At 42.0% G+C, this 27,767-nt stretch overlaps 1 protein-coding gene across 4 annotated transcripts in view; it reads left to right on the forward strand.

Annotated features, from left to right (window-relative positions):
• BTBD9 (BTB domain containing 9) overlaps positions 1-27,767 on the forward strand; it is a 442,816-nt gene that overhangs the window by 336,179 nt on the left and 78,870 nt on the right. For all 4 annotated transcript variants that reach the window (XM_081044978.1, XM_081044977.1, XM_081044979.1 and 1 more), the window contains one exon: positions 3,662-3,851. In XM_081044978.1, the coding sequence (XP_080901104.1) occupies positions 3,662-3,851 (190 nt within the window). The remainder of the gene's footprint in view (positions 1-3,661; positions 3,852-27,767) is intronic.

Genomic DNA, 27,767 nt, shown 5'->3' on the forward strand with positions numbered 1-27,767 from the left:
AAAAAACTGTAATAATTAAAACAGCATGGTATAGGCACAAGGCTGGGCAAATCAGACTACAGAGCACAGATCTTAAAAAGCGATGCGAATCCACAGGAAGCCTTTTATGTGACTGAGTAACATAAGTTAGTGGGGGAAAGGATGGGCTGTTCGTTAAGTGGTGCTGGGTAAATTAGCCAACCTTATTAGTAAAAGATGCAAGTCGATTTCCATTTCACAGCATACCAAAACTAAATCCTAAATAAAGAACCAAACATGCAAAGCAAAATTAGAAAACTTTTAGAAGAAAATATTGGAAAATATCTGTATGAATTCAGGGTAGGAAAGAATTTATAAACAAGAAAGGAAAAGCACAAATCACAAAGGAAAATATTAATATTTCAACTCAGTACACTGACCAACAAAAGAATAACAAATCAGTTAGAAAGACAATAGAAACAGACAAAAGATAAAGATAGGCAATTTACTGAAGAAAGGTGAAAATGATACCAGAGGGGAAAAAAGAGGGGAAAAAAAAGAGAGAAAAATATGTTCAACTTCATCTAACAACAACAACAAAAAACTAAAACCACATTGAGATGTCATGTCATAATCATCTGTCTGATATTACCAAGAGTTGGTGAGAGGGAGCAATGAGTTCAAAGTGTAAATTTTTACAGTCACTTCGGTGAATAATTTGATGATATCCCAGAAAATTGAAGGTAACCCATAGCCATAAGTGTAATTCCGTGTGTGGGTACATATATATTATATATGCACAGAGGGTGCCAAAAAAATGTATACACATTCTAAGAAAGGAAAAAACTGTATTAAAATTATAATAGTCAATATACACCGATAATAAAAGATGAATACAAGTCACATTTGACTTGTACAATTACGAGAGGTGCTCAAAGTGGTTACCATCAGCGTCCAGACACTTCTGATTATGGCGAAGTACTGCGTGAGCAACGTTGACCAAAGTGTCCACCTGTATGCATTGTTTTGGCACCCCAGGTATATACATATATCTTATGTATTCCTTGAAGAAAGTCTTACCCATCTACATAAGAAGATACCTTTGTACTCACAAAGAAACCAATGGTAGCAACCTAAATGTCCCTTAGCGGGAGACTAGATATATAAATGTTTGTATATTTATACATCGAAATATTTGATATACTTTCCACGAATAAACTAGATGTATCTGCCTACTGAAAGTTCCTTCATCCAGGTTTAATGCTTGTGGTAAATGTTAATATTCACGGACCATTCCCTATCTTCTGGGTGCACAGCCAAGATGCACTTTTCCCCCTCTTTAAAGTTAGGTGAGACCCTGAGACTTGCCTCAGTCAACCAAATGTGAGCAAAGTGACATGTGTTACTTTTGGGGAAGACTTTTCAGAGCCAGGCCCCAGCTCGCTCTTCTCACTGCTATTGTGATTGAGGAAGCCCATATTAGTACAAAGCCTCTGTCACCTGGGTCCCTGAGTGACACAGAGAGCAGGGCCACTTTGCTGATTGTCATTGAATACACAGGGTAAGCAAAGGATAAACGCGTGCCGTGTGAAGCACCCGGGAGTGGGTGGCTGTCTGTTGCTGCAGCCTAAGTTACCTACCGTAGTGTTTTACCTGTCCGGTCAGGTTACTGTGCGTCTCGTACCACTTCCTGAAGTTCTGTCCTTCCTCTTTTCGGGGAGACAGAAGTACCAGGGTTTTGCCTCTAACTGTAGTTCTTCACTTGTCTTTTTTCATGGGGAGCTCCTCTCCAAGCCCCTCTGTCAGGAAACTGTCCTTACAGGTGATTCCATCAGTAGTTTTGCTTTTTGCTTTGGACTTAAGCTGCAAGTCAAGGGATTCACCACCAGAAAATCCATCCTCTCTTCCTTCCTCTTTCCCTTACTCCCCACTTCTGTATCTGTGGATGGCTGTCCTCATTCGCAGACAGCAAAGCAATTAGTGAAGAAGGCCTGTGAGAGAAGGGCTCAAGTACAGGCATGCCCAACTTTGCGAAATAAATGCATTGCATAAAAGATGCATGTAAGATTATTTACTCCACATCATTGTAAAGTTGGAAATGTTTTGGCATGGTGGTAGCACTGCTCACCTCTCTCTTTTCAGAGAGCGTAATATACTGGAAAGTAAAGTATATTCCAATGAAAAATTGTCTTTTTTTCAATCTATTTTAAAATTATGTAAAGTAGGCTATAAATCTTGAATGTAAGTAACTGGGGTTAATTGTAGATTTGGGTTAAATAACTTAACAGTCTGAAGGAAAAACCAACGCAAGTAAATGCACAGAAAAGCTCCTGGGACTTAAAAGGCTCTCACCTCTTCATTTCCTTCTCAGTGTGTAGAGAGGCTACCTCATTTGGGGACAGCTATCATTTTGTGCAAGCCCTTGATTTTTATAAATGAACAGGCTGATATGGATTTGAAGTATATAGAGAGACTCAGAATCAAAACAAAGCTGATGTTTCGAAATACAGCAGTTTGTGAACAAAGAGAAGAGTATATGTGTTGAAATGCACGGAATAGTAAACAAACAAAAAAAGGGAAATGAATTGTGGCTGAGGGCAACTGTATATTCTGAAAAGGGATTGGTATCCTGCATTACTTCCCTGCTTTATAAATTCTAAACTACTGTGTGTGTGTGTGTGTGTGTGTGTGTGTGTGTGAGAGAGAGAGAGAAAATAAACATATACATCTTTAAACAAATTTGTTCCATTTTTTTACATGTAATAAATATGTAGCTTAGATAATACTAATAAAACAAGTGCCTATGTACCCACCACCTAGCTTTAGAACAGAACAAGACCAGTACTTTTAAAGCCCCTCCAAGATTTCTTCCTGGAAATGAAATCAATTAATGGTTCGACCCATTGATGGCGGTCTCCAAGATTTCATCTTCCCCTTCCCAGAAAAATTGTCCTGAATTTTCAGTTTTACATTTACATGTGTATTCCTAAACAAAGCATGTATTCAGTTTTGCTATTTTTTTTAACTTTGTATAAATGGACGCATACTCTGTTTTTCTGTGCCTTGCTTTTTTCAGTTAACATTGTTTTTTGCTTTTTTTTGGTTGGAGAATATTGGGGAACAGTGTGCTTCTCCAGGGCCCATCAGCTCCAAGTCATTGTCCTTCAATCTAGTTGTGGAGGGCGCTGCTCAGCTCCAAGTCCAGTCGCCATTTTCAATCTTAGTTGCGGGGGGGCGCAGCCCACCATCCCATGCAGGAATCGAACCGGCAACCTTGTTGATGAGAGCCCGTGCTCTAATCGACTGAGCCATCCGGCCGCCCCCAAGTTAACATTGTTTTTTGATTCATCTATTTGCATGTAGCTGTAGTTCATTAATCTCAATTACTGTGTAGTTTCTTTCCCATTGTAGTAATATCTCGCAATATATCCATTCTGTTTTATGAGGTATTATGTTTCTTTATAATAAAATTATGTAGGGTTAATTACTACATGTGGTTTAGTTTATTCCAACCTTTGGTTCAACTTTTTTTTTGAAGCTATTTAGCGTGGAAAATGTGTTCATAACTTGATATAATCAGGATATTCTAATTCCTTTTTGTTATTGATTTCAGATAGAAATTAATTAGTGTTGTTCATAGCACGCTATCGGGATATATTTGGCTTCTCTTATCTTGATGCTGGATCTTGTATTGGATTCACAGTTCCCATGGAGAACGTTGCAACGATTGCTGATTGTGCCAGTGTGATTGAAGGAGTCAGTCGGAGCCGAAATGCCTTGCTGAATGGGGACACCAAGAATTATGACTGGGATTCTGGCTATACGTGTCATCAGCTAGGCAGTGGCGCGATCGTGGTTCAACTGGCACAGCCATACATGATTGGGTCAATACGGTAAGAAGATTCCTGTTCATTCATTACTTTTAGAATGGAAGACACACGTGCAAATTGTGTTTCTCTACAATGATGACCCTCTAACATCAGTGAAGACACTCTTCTGTTCTTTGCTCTCAGTATCGAGGAGAGAGGTGGAGAGGGGGGAACAGAGAGACACAGGGTACTTGTTTGGAGTCTCTGGTGAGGAGATGTACCCAAATTAGACGTGAGGAAGGACTAGGACAGAGACCTCTCCCTGGGTATGGCTTACCCTGTCCTAAGTTTCAGTTTGTACCAGTTCAGGGCTTAATGTCAAGACAGGTTACAGAATCAAAAATCGTTTTCAACTTTAATAAATGACATTACATGGGAGCCAAACAGATCTGAATATGAGGCCTCTAAAACATTTTCTTAGTGATCTTTATGTCTGGTTTTTAGTTGCTGTTTTCATTTTCTTTTAAGAAGGGAACTTGAACCCAATATTGCTTGATTTATAGGACCATGTAATTTTAAAATGACATCCCTAGAGGATAAACTTTTAGTTCAAGAGAGCCATCTGGGTCTTGAATAGGCTGTCTTTTTTTTTTTTAATGTTCTAAGAAGGTCTCTGAAAGACTAGTGTGTGTGTGTGTGTGTGTGTGTGTGTGTGTGTGTGTGTGTGTGTAACATTAGATAAAATATTTTACTTTACATCTTAGCCTGCCGGTGAGAGATGTAGGTGGCTGCCTTCGCACCATCATTTTCTCCACCATATTTGGTTTGTTGTTTCCTGATCTCATCTTAAAGTCAGTAAGTGTAAAGAGAGAAATAGCACAGAAAAATAAGGTAGTAGGATTCTAAAAGGTAAACGTTTGTTGATGTTTAGGCTAATCGCCATAGGGGCTATTGTTACTTTTGCCAGTTCCTGAAGGTGCCCTGAAAAGTGATGGTGGATTTCTTAGAGAATTCAGACTGTGGATTTTTTCCTTTAAATTGTCAATCCCTTTTCCCAATGAGTGAGTACTACATACAACAAATCACAGATAGAGAAGCCTTGGGTTTATACTGCAGACCAGACAACTCGCTTTGTGCTTAGGAAACGGGAGGAGACGAGCCACAGTCTGGACAAGCTACCGGTACAAATAAACTTCCGTTACGTAGCAAACAACACCCCTGCCTTCCTTTTTCTTAGCTGCATGCATTAACTAAAGCATTCACAAGCCATCTATTTTATAAGCCACTCTAGAATTTTTGTCATAGGTGGTGCGAAACTTATCTGAATATTTCTCATTACAATCTAACCCTCTTCACTTTAAAAATCTCGAAAACAGTTGTCCTTCTCTTGTCACTGGCACTCCTTACTGTCTCCACAATTTCTTGAAGATTACCAATCGTGTCTCTGAGATTACATCTGCAATTTCTTTCTGCAGGCTTGTGGTGTAACTCATCTGAGCCAGGAGACTTGAAATCATTTAAATTGACTAGATACTCTCTTTCTTTCACTTCACCTATTTGGGGCTTCAATTTTCTCTTTATTATGTTTGTTCTGCCATTTCTCATTTGAAGACCAGTCTTCTTGACAATGAAGATGGAAGCAGACTGGCAGCTTAGTTGCTCTGCCCACTCTCTTTTAATATTCCCTATATTCTGTCTGTTTACTTCGTACCCCATGTCACCCCCAACCTGAAAATGTTCCATGTGCATCTCAAACCAATATGTCAGAAATGGAATTCCATTATCCCGCCTTCCTCTGCTCAAGCTGCCTCACAGTCATTCCCCATCTCATTCAGTGGCATCCCCCCACACATCTATCCATCAACTAAGCCAGAAACATGGGAATCTTTCTAAATTTCTTCCTCACCTCCCCCCTCAACCATTCGGCTGTAAAGTTCTGTCAATACCAGCTCCTACACATCTCACAAATCCTCCCCACTGCCATCACCATAGTTACTGCTTGCCCCTTTGTAGTTTCTCTTCTCTGTCTGGACTTCCAGACTTTCCTCTGGCCCTTCCTTCCCCACCTGCGGCCATTTCCCACAGTCTTACCACAAATCTGATTTGGTCATGCTCCTTCCTCAGAGGTTTCATGGCTACTATTTGCTTTCAGGAGAAAGTTCAAATGAAAGCACTGAAGAGTGATCTGATTTGCTTCTGGCTGTACAGCCTGTCTCCTGCTTCTCCACCCGCCCTATACATACCCTTTCTGGCCAGCTACTTGCAGTTTTGCACATGTGTCACCTCTCTGTGTCACCTCTCTCTTACCCCTGTGTCTTCAGTTCTTTGAACGTGCTGTTCCTATTGCTTGTGTCTCTCACTACCTTCTCTTCACCCCCTTTTCACCTGGCTCTTATTCCACCTTCAATACTCCACTCCTTTGGGAACGCTTCTTTAACCTTCTGTCATCTCCTGGGCTGATTTAGCCATTCCTCTTCAGTGATCTCATTCACTCTCTATGTACTTCCTATCAGAGCATGTGTCGTCTTTATAATTGTTTACTTGCTGCCCCCTTCCAGCCTCAGCTGTTAGGTAAAGCCTGTAGCAAATCGGAATAAGCTTCCTTTCACAGACTGAATGTGCAGATGAGGTAGTCTGTCAAGATAGAAGGGGAAATTTCATGGGCGTAGTGGGAGATCTGGCAGTTTAGATCCAGCAAGGACTTTGTGAGATCTTTGCCAAGGTGGCAACTTAGAGACAAACAGGCTCTTCACGTGACAAGGCCACCTTGGCCTCTAGCTCCTCTCGAAGAATCAGAGGTCTTGAATCTGACTCCAGAAAAAGGTGTGATTGGGGCTTCAGGCAAGAGAGAACAGTGCCCATTTGATTTTCTTTAAATGTGGAATGAAAGTGGTCCCCCCAAAACAATTTTTCTTTTCCTGACGCAGAGGAGGGATGGTGAGCACAACCAAAGGCAGAATTGTGTATCTCAGCACAGTGGGGAGCCTCCAGCTTCCTGAAGCCCAGCTATTGTTTTTGCAGCGAGAAAATCCATGCAATTGAAGCCCTGTGTAACAGGCTGAGCGCTCCAAGAGACACGTATCTGTGAAACTCCCATTATGTTGTCAGGAACTGCATTTGCCTCTTCTGTGACATTATTAAGAAGGAAGGGAGAGGGATTTCTTGACCACCAATGCCTGTGGACGATGCTGGCTATCTTGGCAGGCCATGGTTAGCAGCCGCTGATGGCCCAAGATAGATGTTTATTGATGGGAAACTAGATCAGTGGCACCTCTTCGTGGGGGTGGGTAATTGACCAATGACAGGTTGATTAGTCAGTGACACCTGACCTACAGCTTCCATTGCTTGTGATGACTGACTTGCTTTCCTAGTCACTGTATCCAAAGAAGCCCAGTGATTCTGAATCAACATTCAGAGGGAGAGCATGACAGCAGAGGGACTAACGCTTTCCCCATCTAAAGGAGAGGAGACTTGGCAATCCTGGAAACTCTTAGTACACTGGCTTTAAAAATTGGCATTTCTTTGTAGATGGTGACCACACAGGCAGAGTTCTCAAACGCAGATGTCTCGATTATTGTGTTCTTTATTCCTGAGAGAGGACATCATTGTTTTGTGGATAAAGTTTCCTTCTGTTTGTGTGTTTTCATTCACAGAGACCACGTCTCTCTTTCTGGCGTTTGCCCCATAGCTGGGTGGGCAGGCGGAGCCTTCCTCCCTGACGAGACAATGCTTGCTCCTGACCACACTGGGCAGGAACCCAACCCTGCGTGTGGGTCTCACACCCGCTCCCTTGTGGTGTCCTGGAGAAACTGGCCTTGAAATATGGTCTCTGACCATCTGCACCTCCCTCTACGTACTTTCCTTCATTCCACAAACATTTATTGAGCCTTTTACTGTGTGCCAGGCGCTGTTCTAAGCACTGGGGACACTGCATTAAGTAACAACACCAGTCATCAAACTGGTGCTCTCGTGAAACTGACATTCTCGTGGGGAGACAAACAGTAAACAGACACTGCTTGTAACATGTCAGAGATTTCGAAGTGCTATGAGACAGTCAGGAGGGGGGACTTGGGGATGGAGACAGCGCAGTTTTAGATTTAGAAGAACAAGCCAGCTGGGGACCTGGGGGATGAGCGGCGCAGGCACAGCGCCACGGCCCTGAGTGGGGAGCCTGAATGGCAAGTTGCAGGAGCAGCAAGGAAGCCACTGAGGGAGGGGCAGTAAGGGGCAAGCTGAGGGAGGTAACTTGGAGAGGTGACAGCCCTGAGATGTTTTGTTGCTGCTTCTACAGCCGGTCACCAGCTCCCAAACCATCCGCCTACCACCACAGCCACCATCCCACTGTTTCATCAGCACAGTTAGAGGAATGGAAGGGGAGGGCTGTGAAACCATCCTGCCTGTAGACGTCCTTGCTCCTGACCTGCCTTCATCTGACCCACTCTTGGGAAAGAAGCAGCAGGAGGCATCCCACTCCTGGCCGTGTGAGGGGAAACTTTCTCCCCATTGGCTGTGTCTCTCTTCCCTAAGAGCCGGAGCAGGTGTTCTAGCTGGGATTAAGGAGCTTGTCTTTGCTGTTGCTCGGTGTCGAGACACAGCAAAAGTTATTCATTTTATTTGAGAGAAATTGCCTGGAATGTACCTTAAAAGTGGGTAACTGAGTAGTAATTACATCATTTTCATGCAATTTGAAAAACATTAAAATTTAAATAACAGGAAATCTTCAGAGGCCTGGCCACATAAAAAGCCCAGGGTAGAGTCATAATAACTAACCAAAGCTACCTCGTGTCTTAGTTTATGGTCCCTCTGCCACCCTAGTTTCAGACTTCCTATCTTTCATTGCTAATCATGATATTCTTTTGAGTGTTTTCAGGTTGGTATGAGCAACCCCATCGACTGCATTAAATATGCCTGTCACCCAGTCTTTTTCAGCTAATAGATGACAGCACTTTGTTGAAACCCTAATTATAAGACAGTCAGTTAAATGAACAATTTTTGCATTAGCTTGAGAATGATGGTTTTGTAACTGATATGTGCAATACTGTAAGTAAAATGCCCATTATGCTTTAACTAGCAAACCTAATTGTAAGTAAGTAGGCTGTCCACAGATGAAACCGTGCAGACGGGTGCAACCAAATGAACCCATAGTCTCTCGGGGTGTCGTGAGGACTAAGGAGTTAATGACACAAAAATATTTTGAGTTCTTCAGCTGGAAACTGTGAGATGAATATAATATGTTAGGACAAAATGGGCCTAGCCCAAAGTATGTTCTTGATGAGTATTCCCAATCTCTTTAGTTTGTGGGGGTGAGGCTTTTTGTGTTGCAGCAGGAAGAGCCAGTTCTACTGCTTATAAAGTGAATCTGAACCACAAATCAGTTTATAGTTTGCAGTTATTAAACATAAAACGAAGCAGCAGCAAGTTGATCCTTTAAAAAACAAAGAAAATTAGGTATGCCACTGTGGTCCTTACTCATCCGGCATATTTTTCTTTCTCTGTGAGCTGTCAAACCCGAGCCTGGTTCAGCTGCCTTTTCACTATTGTGTGGCTGCAACCAACTCTAAATGATTTATTCCATTTGTAAATTCCTGAGACCCTTTTTGACTGCTATTTTCCCTTCTTCCCACTGCACACCACCCTGCCAAACTATTGCTCATCCACTTCCCACCCAAAGGCTAGGCCCAGAAAAGAGAAAGGAGAGGAGTCACATACCATTCCATTTTGTTTCCTATTTAATAGCTTCAAGTGAAGGCGGAGTTGATAGGGGTGGGGAGCTGACTCAAAGGGTGTTTTGTAATGATCTGAGTGTTTCCACACCCATGCTGCCCTCAGTCTCTCACAAGACCCCAGAGCATCTCCAGTTGAAGAGAGTGATTTTGTAGGAGTGAGATGGACGTGAGTCTTTGCCGCGATGTCCGAGCACGTGGTGCAGTACTCTGCGCAGTGAGTACTCGATAAACACTCATTGACAGAACTGCCAACACAGTGTGTTAGTGCAGCTGAGGGAGCTCTATCTATCAGCTAAATTGGACATCATATTTGCTCAGAGCGTCTGATCTAAGTATATGTGAAGAAACTGCTAAAGAATCGGCATTTCCAGCACATAACTGAGATTGAGTTCTGGAGTCAGGCACTGACTGACGCTAGCACCGGCGAGGGTGCCTGCCTCACACGTTCCAGCCTCCCTCCATTTCATTCCATCGAAGGGCTGCTCAGGCAAGCGGTACATCTATTTACATTACAGCCTCCTTCACAACCTAGAGAGCTAGAAATTTCCTTTTTTCCTTTTTGTAGTCTAGAGAATACAACAAACATCAAAATATATGAATCCTCTGGCTTGGATTAAGATTGCCTATAATTCTAGTCAAAATTGGAAAGATATTTTACAAAATTTGCTTCGTATCAGTCAGGCTGAGTGTCGTCTGTCACAGCTCTGAACCGAAGAATTCTTCCTTGTCTTGCTGATCCATGATTTATTTACCAAGTGTTGTTTCTCTCTCTCAGCCTGTCTGCATTTCACTAAAGTCTTCTCTCATCACCCTCAGACCTTGGAACTCTGGTTTCCAAAAATTTGTTGAATAAAAAATTTTGTCTGTGGTTCCTCGTAGAGGTTGAAGTCTGAACTGTGTGAATGCTTATGGAACCAGAAATCCTGGAGCCTGGACACAGATAGCAGAGTTTGGGAGCATGGGAAATGGGCATCTGCCAGTTTCATCCTAGAGGTGTTTCAAGTCTGGAAAGTATTGCTATGGCAACTAAATTGAATGTTAAAAATACAGGAGGGGCACTAGAATTCAGATGTTCTTCGGAAAATCAGGAAAGGTTAAATGCTAGAGAAAAATGTGTATGTGTGTGTTTGTGTGTTTGATTTACCTCACATGTTAACCTCACATTGTCTCACATTGTCTCTCTTGAGTGATTAGGGAACTTGACAACTAGTCATCATAAAATATAGCTGGATACATGAAAAGAAAAATCCTCTTAGTATTCAAAGATTAACCCATCAAGAAGACATTTTTAGAGTCTATCAGCCCCATTTGACCCGGTATTTCATGCACAAATGTGATTATCTGGAATTGTTATTTAAGGCCCCTCTCAACAAATACTTCACCAATAGTGCTTTGAGCAGCCGTTTAAAAAACCCAGAATCCTTCACCTTGGAAGGTCAAATGAATGGGTCAAAAGCATCAACTCACTCCTTCTGTGCTTTTACTCTGGCAGGTGTTTTACACGCTGCTGCCCTAGAACAGGCCATACAGGGTCACAGAGATGTGGCTGTTCTCTTGAGGGCCCAAAACAGCATAGGCCTTTCTTTCAGCAAATTGAATGAAATGTCTACAAATTTAGTACATCACATTGCTTGAAAATACTTTTTGAGTATTAAGTGAACAAAGCAAATCTGAAAACTGATGAAGGGTCACAGTCATTTAAGGTTAATCCTTGAATTAATCCAAAGCAGAAATCTACCTTTGAAAATCTTCAATTCCTCGGGTATCCGTAAATCAAAGATTTATTTCCCCCAGGAGCCCAATTGTGTCACCTCGTTAAGATGCTTTTGGTGCATCTCTGTAGCTCCTGATGTCAGTATCTCTCTCTCTATCTGTCTCTCTTATTTTTAAGCTTGTCCCTTTGTAAACTGGTAACCACAGGGCACTTCACCAAAACTTTCTTGTATTTCTGATTAAGAACAAGTAGAAGCACTGAGAGAAAGAAAAACTCTCTACTTCCCCTTCTTACCTCTTCTACCTCCATCCACCTCCACTCTGCATCCTTCTCCTAGGAACAATGTTGATGATGGCAGGCTGGTTGGTGCCTCTCTCAGACTCCTTTCAGCAATTTTTCTGGGCGCTCAGGGGGTTAGCTCCAGCTGAGGAATCATTTTTTTCTGCTGTGTTGCCTCTTTCAACAATGTATCAGATTCAGTATAAGAGTTATGGGTTACTAGATAACTGCAGAGTATGCTTTTACTTCTCCCTGGATTTTCTTTCCTTTTGCCCCTAACATCTAACAGCTTCTCTTCCTTCCTTTTACCTTATGACATCTAAAATCGTGTCCCTCAAAGATGATGACATTGCCAGCCTTGCCACATTATCCTTTTATTGTAACTGAACACCAGCCAAGACTGTTAGATTTTCTATACTGTTTAATGTTTTGAAATGGCTAATGGTTCTTTTAGTTACCTCATCTTAAAGTAGCTCCGGAGCTTTAGCTGCTTCACTGTCTCCATGAAAGAGATGAAGAAACCAACATACACCGAATTTAATTCCTTCTTTCTCTCTCCACCGTGAACGTGGAGATGCAAGGAGTGCTACAACTCTTATCTTGGAAGATTCCAATTTATTGCAAGATCCTACACAGCCTCCTATGGTCTTAAAAGGAAAATTAGACAAATATATGGTGATGGAAAGAGAACTGACTGGGTGGTGAACACACAGTGTGATGATATATAGATGATGTATTACAGAATTGTACCCTTGAAACCTATGTAACTTTACTAACCATTGTCACCCCAATAAATTTTAATTTAAAAAAAAGAAAGAAAACTAGAGGAGGTATAGCACCTTCTAGTCAACCCACCCTCATTTCTTAAGGGTATAAACTTTCTTTAAATGTTGTGGCTAAGAAGTAACAGCATGTATTTTTGTTACTAGCACTCATTTACTCCAAGGAGCTTGCATTGAGGTTGCATTTGACTGCAAATAATAGAGAACCAAATTAAGAAAGATTTTCAAAACGTTGGGTTTTTCAATTTTTTTCGTTTTGCTTGTTTTGGTTTCACATGACAGAAAGTACACAGGTGGTGGCGGCTGGTATTGGTTCTGTCATTCAGTGAGCTCTTCAGTTTTCTTGGTCTTCCCACATGTATGATTACCTCAGAGAAATAAGACTGCTAGGGCTGTAACTATGTTAGCATTAGGCAGGAAGGAGGAGGGCCCAGTGACGTAGAAGGGTAAAGAGCCCTGCCAGCCAGCTCTGGCCATTTCTATTAGGAAAAACTAAAGCGTTATTTGAAGCCACACATTGCCGACTTCACTTAGCTAGTAGGTAGAACTGTGTCATACAGTTTGCCCCAGCCAGGTTGGAGAAGAAGCTGAGGATCGTGGTAAGGGGCTGGCTCTTCCAGTCACAATTCTGCCACAAATCCCTGCCTCCTGCTTGACATTTCATATCTTCTTTGGAAGTTTTATAAATCTCCATATTTCATGTGTTCTGTTTATTTTTTTTAAACAGCCTTATTGAGATGTAATTCATATAGCATACAATTCATATACCATTTAAAGTATAGAACTCAATAAGGATTGTTTTTTCCATTTATTTTTTTAAAGATGCCCTTTAAGCCCACAGCTTCTGGATGTATCCAAAACAGTAAATATAATCATTGTATTTTATATTACTATTCAGCCTCAAAAATGTTCTGTATATAAAAAGCCTATATCTGCTTCCTGGGTAATTTTGATCCAAAACATGAAGCATTATTGATTATATATGTTTGATTTCTTGTTCAAGAAATTTACTTCTTGAAAAAAACTGTAAGTTTCTGTTACAAACTGTTACCTAGTATTTAATTGACTGAGTTCTGTGGTTGGTCTTTCTGTTTTACCCACACAGTCATAGTGGCTGCACCTAATGAAATTTGGGAGGCAGGGTGAGAACCCAGGTACCTTCTGATTGATCAAAAGGGGAATAAATTGTATTTGCTGTGGTCTTACTCTAGTTAAGTACATTTTATCATATCTGAGTTCTTGTTAAAATTGGCAATCCACATGGAATCCGTTGACCAGACATAGCTGGTTAACCAAAACACCTGTTTACTTAACCAGGTTATAGTGAGTTGAGTTTCTTTCCGTACATATATAAAATTCTAATATCAGAAACTTTATTGCACATCCATGTTATTTTGTAGTGGCAGATTAATTATGACAAAAGTCCTGCTAGGAATAACATTTTTAGTTTTTAAGATCTGGAGTTAAAAACAATCACGCCCATCTGCCCTAGGATGAGCTAGTACTTTAAAGGACCTCCGACTTTCACAGGGGGTATTGGGCCAACACTGTCATACCACCTCCAGTCTTTCCTTCCTCTAAGTTCTTGGAATGTGGTGTTTTGTTTTGTCGAATTCCACTGAGTGTTTCTGGCTTTTGGAACATTTCGAACAAGATGTACAGTCAGTGGGAGGGTAATTATAGCAATCCCAGGATTTTAGACCTTGGGAGAAGAAATTCAAACACTCCTTTTTTCCTTTCATCATTTCTTTGTGCCCTGCCCTGTCCCCGTTTCTACTCCTCCCCAAATAGTGGCCATACGCCAGGCATTTAGCTCCTTCCAGGGGAGAGGCTGCTCAGGTTGGGAGGTGGCGGGACTGGCGTGGGTCATAGTTCAGTGAGATTACGTCTGTTGTCTCCCACTGCACCCCAACGTGGCCTTGGCTAGTAAGAGACCCCGCCTTCCCTTTTTGTTCCTCCCTCTCTCCCAATCTCTCCTCTCTGTGTCCTCACAACAAAGTGATAAGCAGACCCCTCCTTTTCTCTCCTCAGGCATTCTTACTTCCTCCTTTATCATTTAGGGCAGCCAGGGTAAGGTTACTCCCTTAGCCCAGGGACAACTCAGTGCTACGGTTTCTCCGAAAATAAGACCTAGCCGGACCATCAGCTCGAATGCGTCTGTTGGAGCAAAAATACGGTCTCATATTAATTTTTGCTCCAAAAGATGCACTCGAGCTGATGGTCCGGCTAGGTCTTATTTTGAGGGAAACATGGTAGGCAGCAGGGGACAATGATCTGCCCCTTATCCACTCTCTCCCAGTGGTACAAGAATGTATATTGGGTTGTTCCTTCCTTAAATTGTAGTGGTAAGAACCAAGAATAAGTTTTGGGTTTTGAAGAAGGAACAGAGCAAGCCTCCTAGCTTGCTCTCCTTGAAGCTGTTCAAGCATAACTATCTTGGGAGTAAGGAGTGCTCCATGTCCTATGCCTTTTACATGAGATTTTGGAGTTAGAAATTCTACTAGCAATAAACTAACCCTTTGCTTCCCACTTGTGACTTTCGTTGGCATATAGTTACCTCAAGAAACTTGTGGGAAGGGGTCATTGTGGTCTAGGATGCTAGAGCTTGTTCCTAAGTCCCTTAGGCGTATACCATCTAATTGTCCCCTGATATCTAATCTAATGTAAACCCTTGTCAATTCTTTTCTGGTGTCTAACCTTCTGCATTCATTTCTTCCCTGAGGTTAAAAAAGATAAAGTATCTATAATCAAGTAGTGCTTTTATTAGAAAGTTCACAGTAGCCCTATTAGAAACAGCGAAAGCATTATATAGAGAGACTTGTCTGAGAATTGGCAGGAACCAGATAAATAAGATCTTGTTGATAATAGCCTTCTTGGTAGAATAGGGAAATGGCTCTGTTTCTGTAGCAAGATGTTAGCTGTATGTGTTAGACTCAAACAACAAGCAGAGAATTCATGAAGATAGTTGGAACTACTTGGGAAAAACATGTTAAATAGAGTCATCCCCTAAAAACTGGTTTCAGTGAAGATTCCAAATGAATAGTTCTGATAAAACACCAAGCATGGTAAGGTTTTTATAGTTCTGCGATCTGACTGCCTTGGTCAGCCGTCTTTGTAAGATGCCTTTTATAATCACAGTAGACAGAGCTGAAGCGATAGCAGGGGGACAGATCCATACAAATCCATTTTCTCCTGGTGACCAATAAACAACTCAGCACCGTCTACCTAGTTGGTACAGCATAGTCCGTGGTGTCATTTTCCTCCATAACTGATACATTATTATCTTACTGCTGTCATATTAACGGCCTTATCAATGACTATGTAACTTTTGTGTGTGGATTGTTTATTGACTTTAAACATCTCTCTAATGTCTCCACCCTACGCTACTCCTTGGAGTCCCTTTAGGAGGGATCTGGAGGGTCGAGCTCGGTGACTGTCCTGTTTGCACGTCTTCACTCTGAGAACGCAGCTCCTGGGTACCTCATTAGTTCAGGGAATAGGGAGGTTTGGGGACGGTTTCCAGGTTTTCATTTTTAATTGGAGCTTTTTGTTTTTCGGGTTTTTTTTGGTCCCATTTCTTTTCCTGTTTTTTTAGTCTTAAGAGAAATACCAAAAATTGGGGGTGAAAGGCAAGCCAAGAATAGTGAATTGTCAGTGCAGTTGTCACAGTAACAAAGATGGGATTAGGACTATGGCAGAATCTAAAAATTCCATGTGGAATTTGCTACATGAAAATCTACTGAAACACTTTCAACAGAAGAGATTTGAGACATTTCTAGGATAAGCTCAGCCTAGAAATGTACCTTTATTTTCTACCTTGATGCCGTAATTCCTGACTGCTCCATGCAAACACCTTTGGTTTTCTGTCTGTTCTGACATTGGCAAACTTTTTCCATAAAGGGCCAGGTAGTAATTTTAGACTTCGTATGCTATAGTGTCTGTCACAACTGCTGAAATGTCATAAAACTTCACTGACAAGAAGATGCCGCCATGGTAAACCATAGTTTACCAATGCTTAATCTCTTCAGCTCCTTTCCTCGTGAGCAACTCTGGTCCACAGAGGTGAAAGCAGAGAATGAGAGAAGTCCATTAGCCTTCTTCCATGGTTTCAAAACTGAATAATGATACTTACAAGCCTGTTATTATAAGATATGAATATTCATATCAGCATCGAGTCTGGGGGACAGGATAAACACCACGACCCAGTGGTTTTTCCTCCTGTGTTTTGTGGGGGTGTGGGGGGTGAGCCTTGGGAGCTGCTACAAGGAAGGATCAAGAACAAGTCTGGCAAGTGAGGCCACAGTCCCAAATCTGACCCTAATAGCAGTTTTGCTTTTATCTGTTATGGATATTGGGGTTCTTCTAAAGCAATGTCTGTAAAAAAGAAAGTTCTGCTACTAGAGAATATTTTTGAAAATACTGCTTTACAGTTTTTGCAATAATTATAATACCTCTTCATGATGCATACTTTATAAGAAGTACCAAAGAATTTCTTAATATCATTATTACAGTCGTCCCATGGTCATCTCAGAGGACTGTTTCCAGGGCCCCCTGTGGATACCCAAATCCGTGGATGCTCAAGTCCCCTACATGAAATGGTACAGAACAACGCATGCACTCAGCCCTCCACAGCTGCGCTTTCCCAACCACAGAACAAAAATATGTGCTGCTTTTGATCCGTGATTGGGTGAACCCACAGATGTGCAACCCGCAGGTACGGAGGGCTGACTGTACTTTGTCATGAAAAGGAAAAAAAGGATGTTAAAAAAGGGATCACAAATCATCTATGTTAAAAACCATCTCCCTCTCTTCCCCTTCCCCTCACACCCCACTGAACAGATTATAACTCTGAGAAAATAAGGTTGCAGGATAGAGGCAGAGTGGGGACTAGGTTCCCATCAGACGCCACTGCTCCTAGCTATCCCATGCTGCCTCGGGATGTCTGTGTGTCCATTGGCCCAGAGGAGAGTCAGCAGAGCCCTTCATGGTTCAGACAGGCTGGGAGATAGCTTGACCCATAATGTCACAGAAGCCACCCCATTTCTTCTTCCCGGCCCGTTGTTTCTTCCTTTGAGCTTCCGGGAGCCCGCAAGCTCCTGAATGCACCGAGCTACCAGGGTAGAACTGTACTTACAGGTGGGACAGTTCCAGCACTGGCTCCTTGGAGGTGACCCCAGGATGTCTCCCATTCCCAGCACCTAAACATCCATTTCATTGTCTGAAGAATGGTAGTTCCAACAGTCTCGTGTGTGACTCAGACACGCTGCCTTAGCCAGTCTTCTCCCCTCAGCGGGAATCTCAGTGTTGACTCTTGGCGATTCAGTGCCAGAGTGGGAGGTTTCAAGAAATCCGTGATCTCACCATGCTGGACGTGATTCCTTCCCTGGCTTGTGAGAGTTCTTAATCTTTTCTGTCTGTACCTTTCTGAATGTGAGTTAGAGCAGTGGTGTAGAGGGGTGTGTGTGTGTGTGTGTGTGTGTGTGTACACATGTATGAGTACACGTGCATTGGGTATCTGCATGGTACCAAGACTGTGTTCTCAGGACGCCTATGTGGGTCCTATCAGCCAAAATAAGGAGAAAGTAAACAGGGGTCCAACAGATAGGGTTATGGGGCACAGGGAAGATAAATGTTTGTTCTTCTTAATGAGGACGGATAAGCCAGATGAACAAAAGAAACAGCTTAATTCACAGAGCGCAGTATTCTAATGAAGCCTCACGCTGTGCTTGAGTCCCAGTGGCAAGGGCTAGCTAGCTGCAGCAGGGCCTTGGGCAGGTAGGAGTGATTTATTCATATCTGCCTCCTTCACTCACATTTCCTCCTTGCAGCCATCCAATATCCATCACCAGAAAGCCCAGGTTCTGCACAGGAGTTGACCCTGGTAGCTCGCCTGGAATACATTTTGAAGGATTAGTGTACATGGCATAGAGACTGGTCCCGGTGCCCAGTACACTCTGGTGAATATTCATGTTGGCCCCTGGGAGGGTTATTTCTAAAAAGGCAGCTCGTGCAGAATACATCTAAGGAGGGAGTGTTTTTCTCTTGCCTGCCTATCCTTCAACCAAACAAATGTGGGAGGGAGGGGAAGCTACTCTGCAATTCTGGTGAATACTTATGAGACAGAAACCGGCATCCTCACTTCTTTTGCAACAGCTGGGGGGCAGCCCCTCCCTAGTCAGAGCCCTTGCCTGGGCCTCCCACTGTGGGGAAAACAGTCTAGGTGATTCCAGAAAAAAATGACAACTGCCCACTTAGCTTGTGGTCCTGTAGCCCACACCAGTTTTATTTAATTACAGCTGTTTAGCCGTTAGAAAAGTTAGAGTTATTAATGTTCAGCTGAAAACATTTGAATTAAAACTTACGATCCCAGCTTTGAAGACCTGGATCAAGAAAAGTGTACTGAGTGGCCAGTGATCAAAAGAATTCCATTAAAAAACATAATTAGCCATTTTTCCCTCTAGCCGTTACCAAAAATTACATAAATTTTTGCCTTTTTTCTTGCTTACCATTCTTCAAAAGATTTATCACACAGTTACATATTAAATTGATTAATTATCTTTTGTTTATAAGTACTTATAGTTAGGATTCTCACTTTTACATATCGGTGGAGAGGACGTTACTATTATAAGTCTGATTAATCTTGTCTTTATTTTAATGGTAAGTCATGTCCACATAGAGGATTATGATTTGTCAGACACCTCAGACTTCAAATAGAATAATCTACATATTTTGCATGTCTAAATTTTATAGCACTTGCAACTTTTTATAGTTTCATTTTTCTGTTTGAGAGGGTAGTTGTTTTCGTGTGAAAGCCTTCACAGAAGAATTCCATAAAGGAAGTTCATTAGAGAAGGGAGGAAATTTAGTCCAGGTGAGAGAAAGATAGAGAGATAAAGAAAGAGAGATAGAAATAGAGATGAGAGAGAGAGAGAGCGCGTTTACGCAGGCAAGCATTTCATTGCACAGGGCCAAAAAGAACTATGAGATTTGGGAATGAGACGAGGGTAAGGCAGTAACGTAGTAGAGAAAGAATCAGAGGAGAAACGAGCAACAGCTGGCCCGGGTGGCCTGCTGACAGAGGAGGACAGCCTGCATTAGATGGGCAAGTGTTTTAAAATCATTTTCAGCAAGAGCTCAGGACTTTGTAGACTGTGCCCTGTGGAGAAGAGAAGGTGAGTCAAAGCTGGACCAAAGGTTGAAACCCAGATCTGATTTGGGTGAAAAGGTCAGACTGATAAGACAGAGAGAGAGAGACGTAGGAAAATAGTACTGGCTGTGTTAAGAGAGACCAGAGAAGAGATATGGTGAGAACTAAAATAAAGAGATAACAAGACTGCATAGGAAGAGTTTTGCCTTGTAGTTCATCCCTGCTGGAATGTTCTCTCACCTTAATATTCAGAGTTGAGTCTTTCCACCTCATTTTTGCCCTTCCATTCTCTCCCTTATCTCCAGGCTGAGAGAATACAAAGATCTGCCTGTAGCTAATCGTGAGTTCTCCCATAGACAAGTAGATTCTGTGCATGTGGGCACATATTAGCATGTGGTCAGAGAAGGGGTGGAAGAATGAGCTCAAGAGATGAAATAGTCAGCATTGGTATATTTCATAAATTATCTCTTACGTGAGACTCTCCAAAATGGTGTGGGGATAGAGGACTGCTGGGGGTGTTTTTGGATAGAACCGTATTCAGTCCATGGAGCGTTAGAAGCTGCTATACCAGGATGAACTTCCTGGGTTTGGTGAGAAGGGTGATTTATCTGTAGTTCCCTCTCCACTGTCCATCATCCTCTCCTGTCCTGCTCCCATGTCTCCTTCAGTTCAGGTCAGTAGGGCACAGGATGTGCTGGGGACAGTGAGGAATGCCAAGACCACAGGCATGCATTGTCCCTGCATCTAGAAGCGTGGTCAGGGTGGTCCCTTCTGATTGAACTTGGTCCTGAAAGCTGAAGGGAAAGGACATTGGATGGTGTTATGCAGGGAGCGGGAGCTTCCCCTCCCTATTGGATGAAGGTCCACAGTGGGGCCATTTGATCGCAGAGGAGTCATAAATATAAGTAAAGATCAAGGAGTTAGATCCCTAACACTCAGCTGGTAGGATAGCAAGCTTGGAGCTCTTTAGCATGCCTCTCCCTTCCTCTCACCCTGCAAATAACTTCATAGATTTGGGGACAGGGAACAGAAAACCTCACACAAATGCGTGTTGCCTACAGCTGTTAATAGACGAAACTGATTCTGGCCTTCAAAAATTACAACAGCCCCTACTAGCCTTCCGATAGCAAAAGAAGCTGCAGGTGAGCAGGACTTGGTACCCAGGGAGCTAAGCCCTGTGGTCAGGGCAGGACCCTCCATTTCTACCTCTTTCACGTGCTTTTCCGATCCTGCTGGTGAGCCAAATCGGGCCAGTGTCACTGATTGTGTATCCGAGTCATGATGAGGAAGCCGCTGAGATCAAGGAAGGAAGCCTTACTGCCGAGAGGGAATTGTCACCGCCAAATGTAAACGCAGGGAAGGAGCTGTAAAAGCCGCATGCCTGCCTAGTGTGTCACTGCCAAAAACGTCTGCAGTATAATGAGACTTCACCTTTTAAAATGGTTCCGTTTGAAATGGTTCCCAATATGTTTGATGCCAACATCTTGCATGAGAAAGGGGCTGCATTGGAAAGAGTCACCTTGAAAAATAGAAGAAAACTGCTTTTCTTCTCAAGGGCTGTTTGGCTTGGACAAAATTTTCTCATATGTCCACATTGAAAGCATAAAATGAAAGAATTTTCATCACATTGGACTGTGTAATGAAATCTAGATCATAAGCCTGGGCAAAAACTTATTTATTACTAACGAGTTTGCCAAGTGACTGAATAATCTGTGAAAGATTGCTTGGGCATGTTTAGCCCCTATAAGAAAATTAACCAAGTAACTTAGAAAAGCAGATTTGCATTGAAAGCAGGAAGTGTGTGATTATAAATTGTTGTTGTTTTTTTCTAAATGTGATAATGTATGCAAAAACATTTGGAAACCGGTGCGGTGTGTGTGAGTGTGTGGTGGGATTATGTTCACCATTTCATCCACACTCTTGGATGTATTGAATCTTGCAGCTGCACCCATGCCATTTAGCAGTATGGGGTTGTCGCCTTTTATGTTACCACCAAAAACTAGAAATTAAAAACTTAACCTCTCCAGGGCATGAAATGATGGTCTCAATTAACTGTTAAAAGTTGGTAGTTTTGTATCGTCTCCAGCTTTTGGGAAGTTTTGTCTCTGACCATCCAGATAGCCATTCCTCCAGGCATACGCTCCCTCGACATTTCTCTACTTTCATGTAATTTACCTGGATTATGTTGTGTTACATGTAAGACGTGATGGAGAGAAAGCCCCTCCTTTCTCGCTGCCCTTTCTCAGAGTCCAGCCTGCACAGTGGGGCCCCAGTGTGTACTTTGCCACCTCCTTACTTTTTGTCACCCTGGGGCTTCGGTGACTAAACACAGACCTGACATACGCATATGCCAGACCACTGAGAGCTTGCACTTGTTTTTCGCTCACCAGATACAAGAGAATATTGTTTACCAGAACCATAGTTCTTCCTCTCGTAGAGAAATCACCCTCTATGTCAAAGATATGGGAAATTAAACAATATCAGACAGTGTGTAGACTCTCTGATGTCCCCTGACTATTTCCCCAAACCCTCTTCCATCTGGTGAGCAGCTTATATTTCCCTCCTCCTACTGTTGGAGGAAGGCTGGTGTTGCCTCTGCCCTGAAAGGTTATGGCACCGTGGTGGCAGCTCCTCGTGTCTGGAAGCTGCAGGGTGGCTACCGGGCCCACTCCGCACACTTTTGATAAAGCAAAGTCACTTGCTTTCAGTCTCCTGCTGAGAATCTTATTTTGGGCCCGCAGCCCTCCAGCAGCTTTTCTCAGCGTGACCTTGCTCCCCACTGGAGGGAGACGCTACATGATGGAACCCTGTGACAACCAGCCGTGAGGATCCCTCCCATCTTTGGGACGATCCCAGTTTCTTACCAGTAAGGTTGTTCCTCGGAAGCTGTATGAGTTCCTTCCAGCAGCTGTTACTGCTCTCTCCTGCCTCTCAACAGCAGAGATTAGAATAGAGCTTATGATGTGATGTTTGTCTTCCTGATCCTCATTCAGAAGAGTGAGAACTGGACTCCTCGGAATGAGGTGAAAACACTGTAATTTCCCTCTGTGGCCACAACGTCCTACCTCTCTCCCTCACCTTCATGTCTATCGCATCTGTTCTTCTGCTTCATGACCTGCAGTCCCTCTCTGTTCTGAAAGTTAATCAGCTCCCTCTGACCGCACTTAACTCCTCGGCAGCCAGAACTGGTGCCTTCCCTGCCCGGCCCTGCACTGCGTCGCTCTTGTCCCTGTCCACTTGCCTCTTCTCTCCTGCTCCCTCAGAACCACTGCTGAAGAGAGTTGTAAACTCTGCCAACGGTTCCATTTTTGCCAGGGCCCCTCCCTGCAGCTCAGCTGGCCCCACAGAGCCTATTCCCAAGCCTGTCGACCCCAAACTGCAGTCCTCCCACTCTAAGTTCTACAAAGAACCTCCTTTCATACTTGTATGAAAAGCTTGCCATCCAGAATGAGCTGCCTCACCAGCCCTGGGCTTCCCCTCATTGTCTCTCTGGCCCTGTAGCCATCACGTCATTCTTGTGTCTGAACAGCCACTCTTGAGTCCCTTTTCTGTCTCACATACTCTGCTAGGAGCTTATCTTGTCTTCAGCCCTTTAGATTTCAAGCTGCAGAAACCAGGAAAAGGTGACTTAAGCTATAAATGATGACTTTATTTCAATGATTGAGAGATTTCTCATAGAACACTGGGACAGAAATTCTGGTGGCCCTCACAGGTACTAAATTAGGTACTGGAATTCCGCCAGGAGCCCAGACACCCTCCCTGGGCCATGCCATCTGTCTCCTTTGCTTCTCACTGCAGGTGACTTCCTTCCTTTGTTTCTTTTGTGCCTCTGCTGAAAGAGGATCACCCTAAGAACGCCTGCATTTTCATCATCGCATTTTAAATGAACAGGGCCAGTTAGCGAGAATCTCACATAATTCTAAAATTTTTAGAGGAAATCTGATTGACACAGCATGGGTACTGTTTCTTCCTAGAATGCAGTCAAGTCTACAAACCAAGCTCAGGCTATATACACCATGTTGACCTCCAGGTTGGGCCAGGAAGTCTCAAAGAGAGGATGGACAAGTGTGTCAAAAAGAAAAGCAACCTCTACTGCATGTTGCTGTCGCAGAGAATTATCAAACGTTAGAACCAAAAGAGACCTTAGAAACTATCAAATCTAGACCTTTAATTTCACAAGGGATGAAGCTGAAGTACAAGTAAATTATGTCCCATAGTCAGTACTCAGTAAATATTTGTCTAATTGTTGAATGGAGGACAATTATTTCTGAAGAACTTAATTTCTGAAGATCTTTAACAAAGAATAGTCTGTACAAATTTTGGAGGTCAGATTTGATTTTGACTGAGAGATTAGAAGTGGGTTTGATGATATATTATTATCATATTACTAATATCATGGCAATGGATCTTCCCTTAGTTGTCTTGTTTTCACCCAAATGAGAAAACTCTGCAACAGCAGCAATCCTGGCTCCAGGCCTTCCAGGGGAGTCTCCCCCAGACAATGGACAAGTTAGACACAGGCAAAACAGACACTTGCTTGTCATCTAAAAGAGGAGCCAATTCAGTGGAGAAGCTGTTGATCTCCACTATTAAACTTCAGCCATTGTTCCCAGTCTGGCACAGAATTAATCCCTTACGAAAGGGATGAAAAAAAAAATGCCATTCAGCACAACACAGTTTGTCATCGCATGCATAATGCAGACTTTCCAATTAGAATGCTACAATTTGGAAACTTTCTTCACAGACTGATGAGAGAGCAATTATTTTAAAGAAGGGAAAAAACTCAGTCCACTGGGTTTGCCTCAAGTCACTTCTGACTCTCGCCACAAAGTGGAGTTTTGAAAACATATTCGCTATTGAATTTTGTATCAAAACACCAGCAAAGAGAGCAATTAGTTGCTGTAAACTGAACCGTGGTAATCAATGGTTTGCAGCCAGCCAGAGCGTTTATGGGAGATGTAGGCAAAATCACATCTGTTAATCAATTTTTAAAAGCCCAGCATTTTACTGCTTTGAAGGGAAACTCCACAATGAGAATAAAGGAAGACGGAGGAGAGGCATTTCCCATCACCAGGCATTTCATGTGCTCATTAGGTGAGGGGTGTGTGGCAACAGCTAGACAGAGACTGATCTGGGTTGATAGCTTTGGCCAGCGGCTTCCTTTGAAAAGGGCTTTTGATGTAGGGGTGGAGGTTTGCAGATGCAGGGCGTCCATTTAAGGAGCTCCACTCAGTTCAAGTCAGAGGGAGTGTGTGAGTCCAGGGCCAGCTCCCTGGGCAGCCATTCTCCGGGCAGATTACAAACCGGAAATATCTCTGTTGTTGCAGGTGGAAAGACATCGGAACAGACTTTGTGGGCAGGGAAAGAAGTGAAGGGAGTTGGCTTTGCAGTTGTGCCTTCCAAGAACAAAATGTCTCTCCATGGAAAAAATAAATGGAGCCACCTTTCCCTTTACTGTCCTTAAGCTGTGCTTGCTTTTTTTCAGTTGAATCAACAAAGGGATTTTCATTCCTGGCTAAACCTAAATTCCAAGTAAATAATACCCTAGCCCATGAATTCGAATGTCTCTTAACAATTCAAAAGTGTAGGTGAGTCTGAGCCCTGGGCTTGATAACCTCAGATCCATTATCAGTGTCCCTTTTCCACTCAGGAGTCACCATGACCCCACACTTCCAGCCCCCAGGGACTCTTAATAGAGAAATAGAGAGGAGATGTCTCGACCAGTCTGTGCATTTGGCTGCTGTTCAGAAAAAAGACTTTAGGCCAGGAAAAATTACTGAGGTAGAGATCGATAGACTAGGCTAATAAAAATTAATATCTTCAGCATATGAACTATGATAGGCAGTGGATTAATATCCTTAGAATACAGAGGGCATCTTGTAAGTCATTAACAAAAGGATAAATATAAGTAGAAAATGGGTAAAATGTTCAAGTTCAATGACAAGTAAAAAGCTGCAAATTAAAGTATATAATGAGATATATTTTGTCTGTCAAATTGACAGTATTTTTAAAGATAAAGCACAGTATTGGTGGTGACTCACAGAAATGGGATTTGTTATACACTCTTGGTAGTGTGAGTATAAATTGGTACAAACTTTTGTTTGTGTACAGCTATTTTCTAACCATATCAAGGCCTCACATGCCCCGCTCCAGGAATTTCACTTATGGAAACTTTCAAAGGCAGCAATCATAGATTTAGCTTATAAGAATGTTCACGGAATTTTCATTAACAGTGCAATGTTATCAACTACCTAAGTGCCCAGTAATAAGAGACTGATTAAATAAATGATGAGACATCCATACAGCAAAATTCTGCGAAGCCAGTACGTGTAATGAGGAAGACTATTTGATGATACAAAAAAGGTATTCATAATAGACCATGAAGCAAAACAAGCAAGTTACAAATAACTTGCACTGTGTGTATGTGTTTACGAAATTATTGGAATTACAGGTGATCCTCATTTAAACGTAATAATTTCCCTTGAAACAAATTGGAGGACTTTATAGAATAAACTACTATGGGACACAATATGCACAACTTGAGAAATTCTTTCCATGTGCTGTCACTCCAAGAATCTCTCCAAGAACATTTATGGTACTCATAATCAGTCTTCCTTTTTATCTTCTCCATATCCCATATCCTTGGGGCAGTCTTTTCCCATGAAACATTTCGAGATCTGGTTAAATTCTATTCCAAAGGGACCTGATTATTTTCATTGGGATACCCTGGTAGGAACACTAACTCATTATCAGAAGGAGCGGGATTATGGTAGACCTGGATCTCCATAAATAATCCAAAGGATCCATTGGGGAAATAGCCTCAACATTGTCTCCCAAAAAGCCCATTACCAGAGCTGTTAAGTAAAGAGAATAATTAATTAATTTGAAATGTTTTCCTGGTTTGAATCAACTCTGGCAGAGTTATGAATGATTTCGGCCCAGAACATGTATGAGAGAAACTGACACTATGAACAGAGCACATATTTGGAGTAGAATTATTTTTTAAAAAGAAAAAGATCAATGGTCATTCTAAAAGGCTTATAATCATTTTGAGAACCATGCAAACATAGATGCAAAAAGTACACTTTTAAAAGTTACTAAACATGAATATAAATTAGCGTAGGCTAACTGTATCAACGTGCTGAGAGACTACAATAATATTTGAGGAAATGACTAATGAGGGAAATGATTCACTTTCTTATCAGGCAAATTGATATAATCTAAGAGTAGAATTATTGAACTCATAAAAACAATAGGGAGGGATCCTGTCTGATTCATTCAGCATACTCTGAGAGATTAAATACTCCCGTGAATTAAAGGGAATCAGTAAGTGTAATCTGTTTATGCTTTCCAAAACCTTTTAATAGTTTTCCGTGCTTAAAAGATGAATTCCAAAATACTAGGTATTGTCGATTTAGTCATCGAGAGCAAAAAAAAAAAAAAAAAAAAAAAAATATATATATATATATATATATATATAATTGAAAACAAGGAACAAAGGGTAAAGAGAAAGGGGAGCACAGTGGTATTTCTTATCCTCAATAATAGCTTTATAGGTGAGGCTAAACTGAACCTCATATAAAGGATTTTTCATTGGTTATAATTGCAAGATTAAGGGAAAATCATCTGAACTACTTTTGTAGAGTGATAGGTTACCGGTTGAAAATTGTGGCCCAGATCTATCCATTGGGGAGTAAAGGAAGCATTTGGCAGAGGGATTACAGAAGTAGGCTTGGGTGAGGACACCGGGTGAGAACCTGGTATTTATAATACCATCACTAACTGAGCTTAGACTAGTTGCTTAACAGCTTTACGCCTCACTTTCACCATCTATAATTTGATGAGAATAATGTTTGTTAAGAGGGTTTTTGGAAGGATTTAATAAGATAAATTACATAGAGCACTTAACATAGGGCCAGGTGCACAGTAAGCATCAAAGAATTGTTGACCATTATGGTAATAATTATCGTTATTATTACCGTATAATGTATTTGTTCAGCAAACATTCATTGAGTGTAGACTCCATGTGAGACACTATGCAAGTACTGAGGATGGAAAACCCAGTAAGACATAGGTACTGCCTTCAGGGAGCTCACTGTCTTTCTAGTTGATGGAGGAAGGAAATGTTATGACTTACCTGTAAAGCAGTAAGATAGTATATTGTATGAAAGGACTTAGGAGGCTGCCATGATAGAAAATAATGATCTGTCACACTGTGGCACTGTCAGAGGCAGAAGCAGAATGCTGGACTGGAGTCTGATCCCGTATTACAATACTTAAGGTTTGTTTTATGTTTTGTTTTTTGTTTTTTTGCTCTATTTTTAAAAATTGAGGAGCAACACACATACAGTG

Source organism: Rhinolophus hipposideros (assembly GCF_964194185.1).
Source record: "Rhinolophus hipposideros genome assembly, chromosome: 3".
Taxonomy (NCBI): domain Eukaryota; kingdom Metazoa; phylum Chordata; class Mammalia; order Chiroptera; family Rhinolophidae; genus Rhinolophus; species Rhinolophus hipposideros.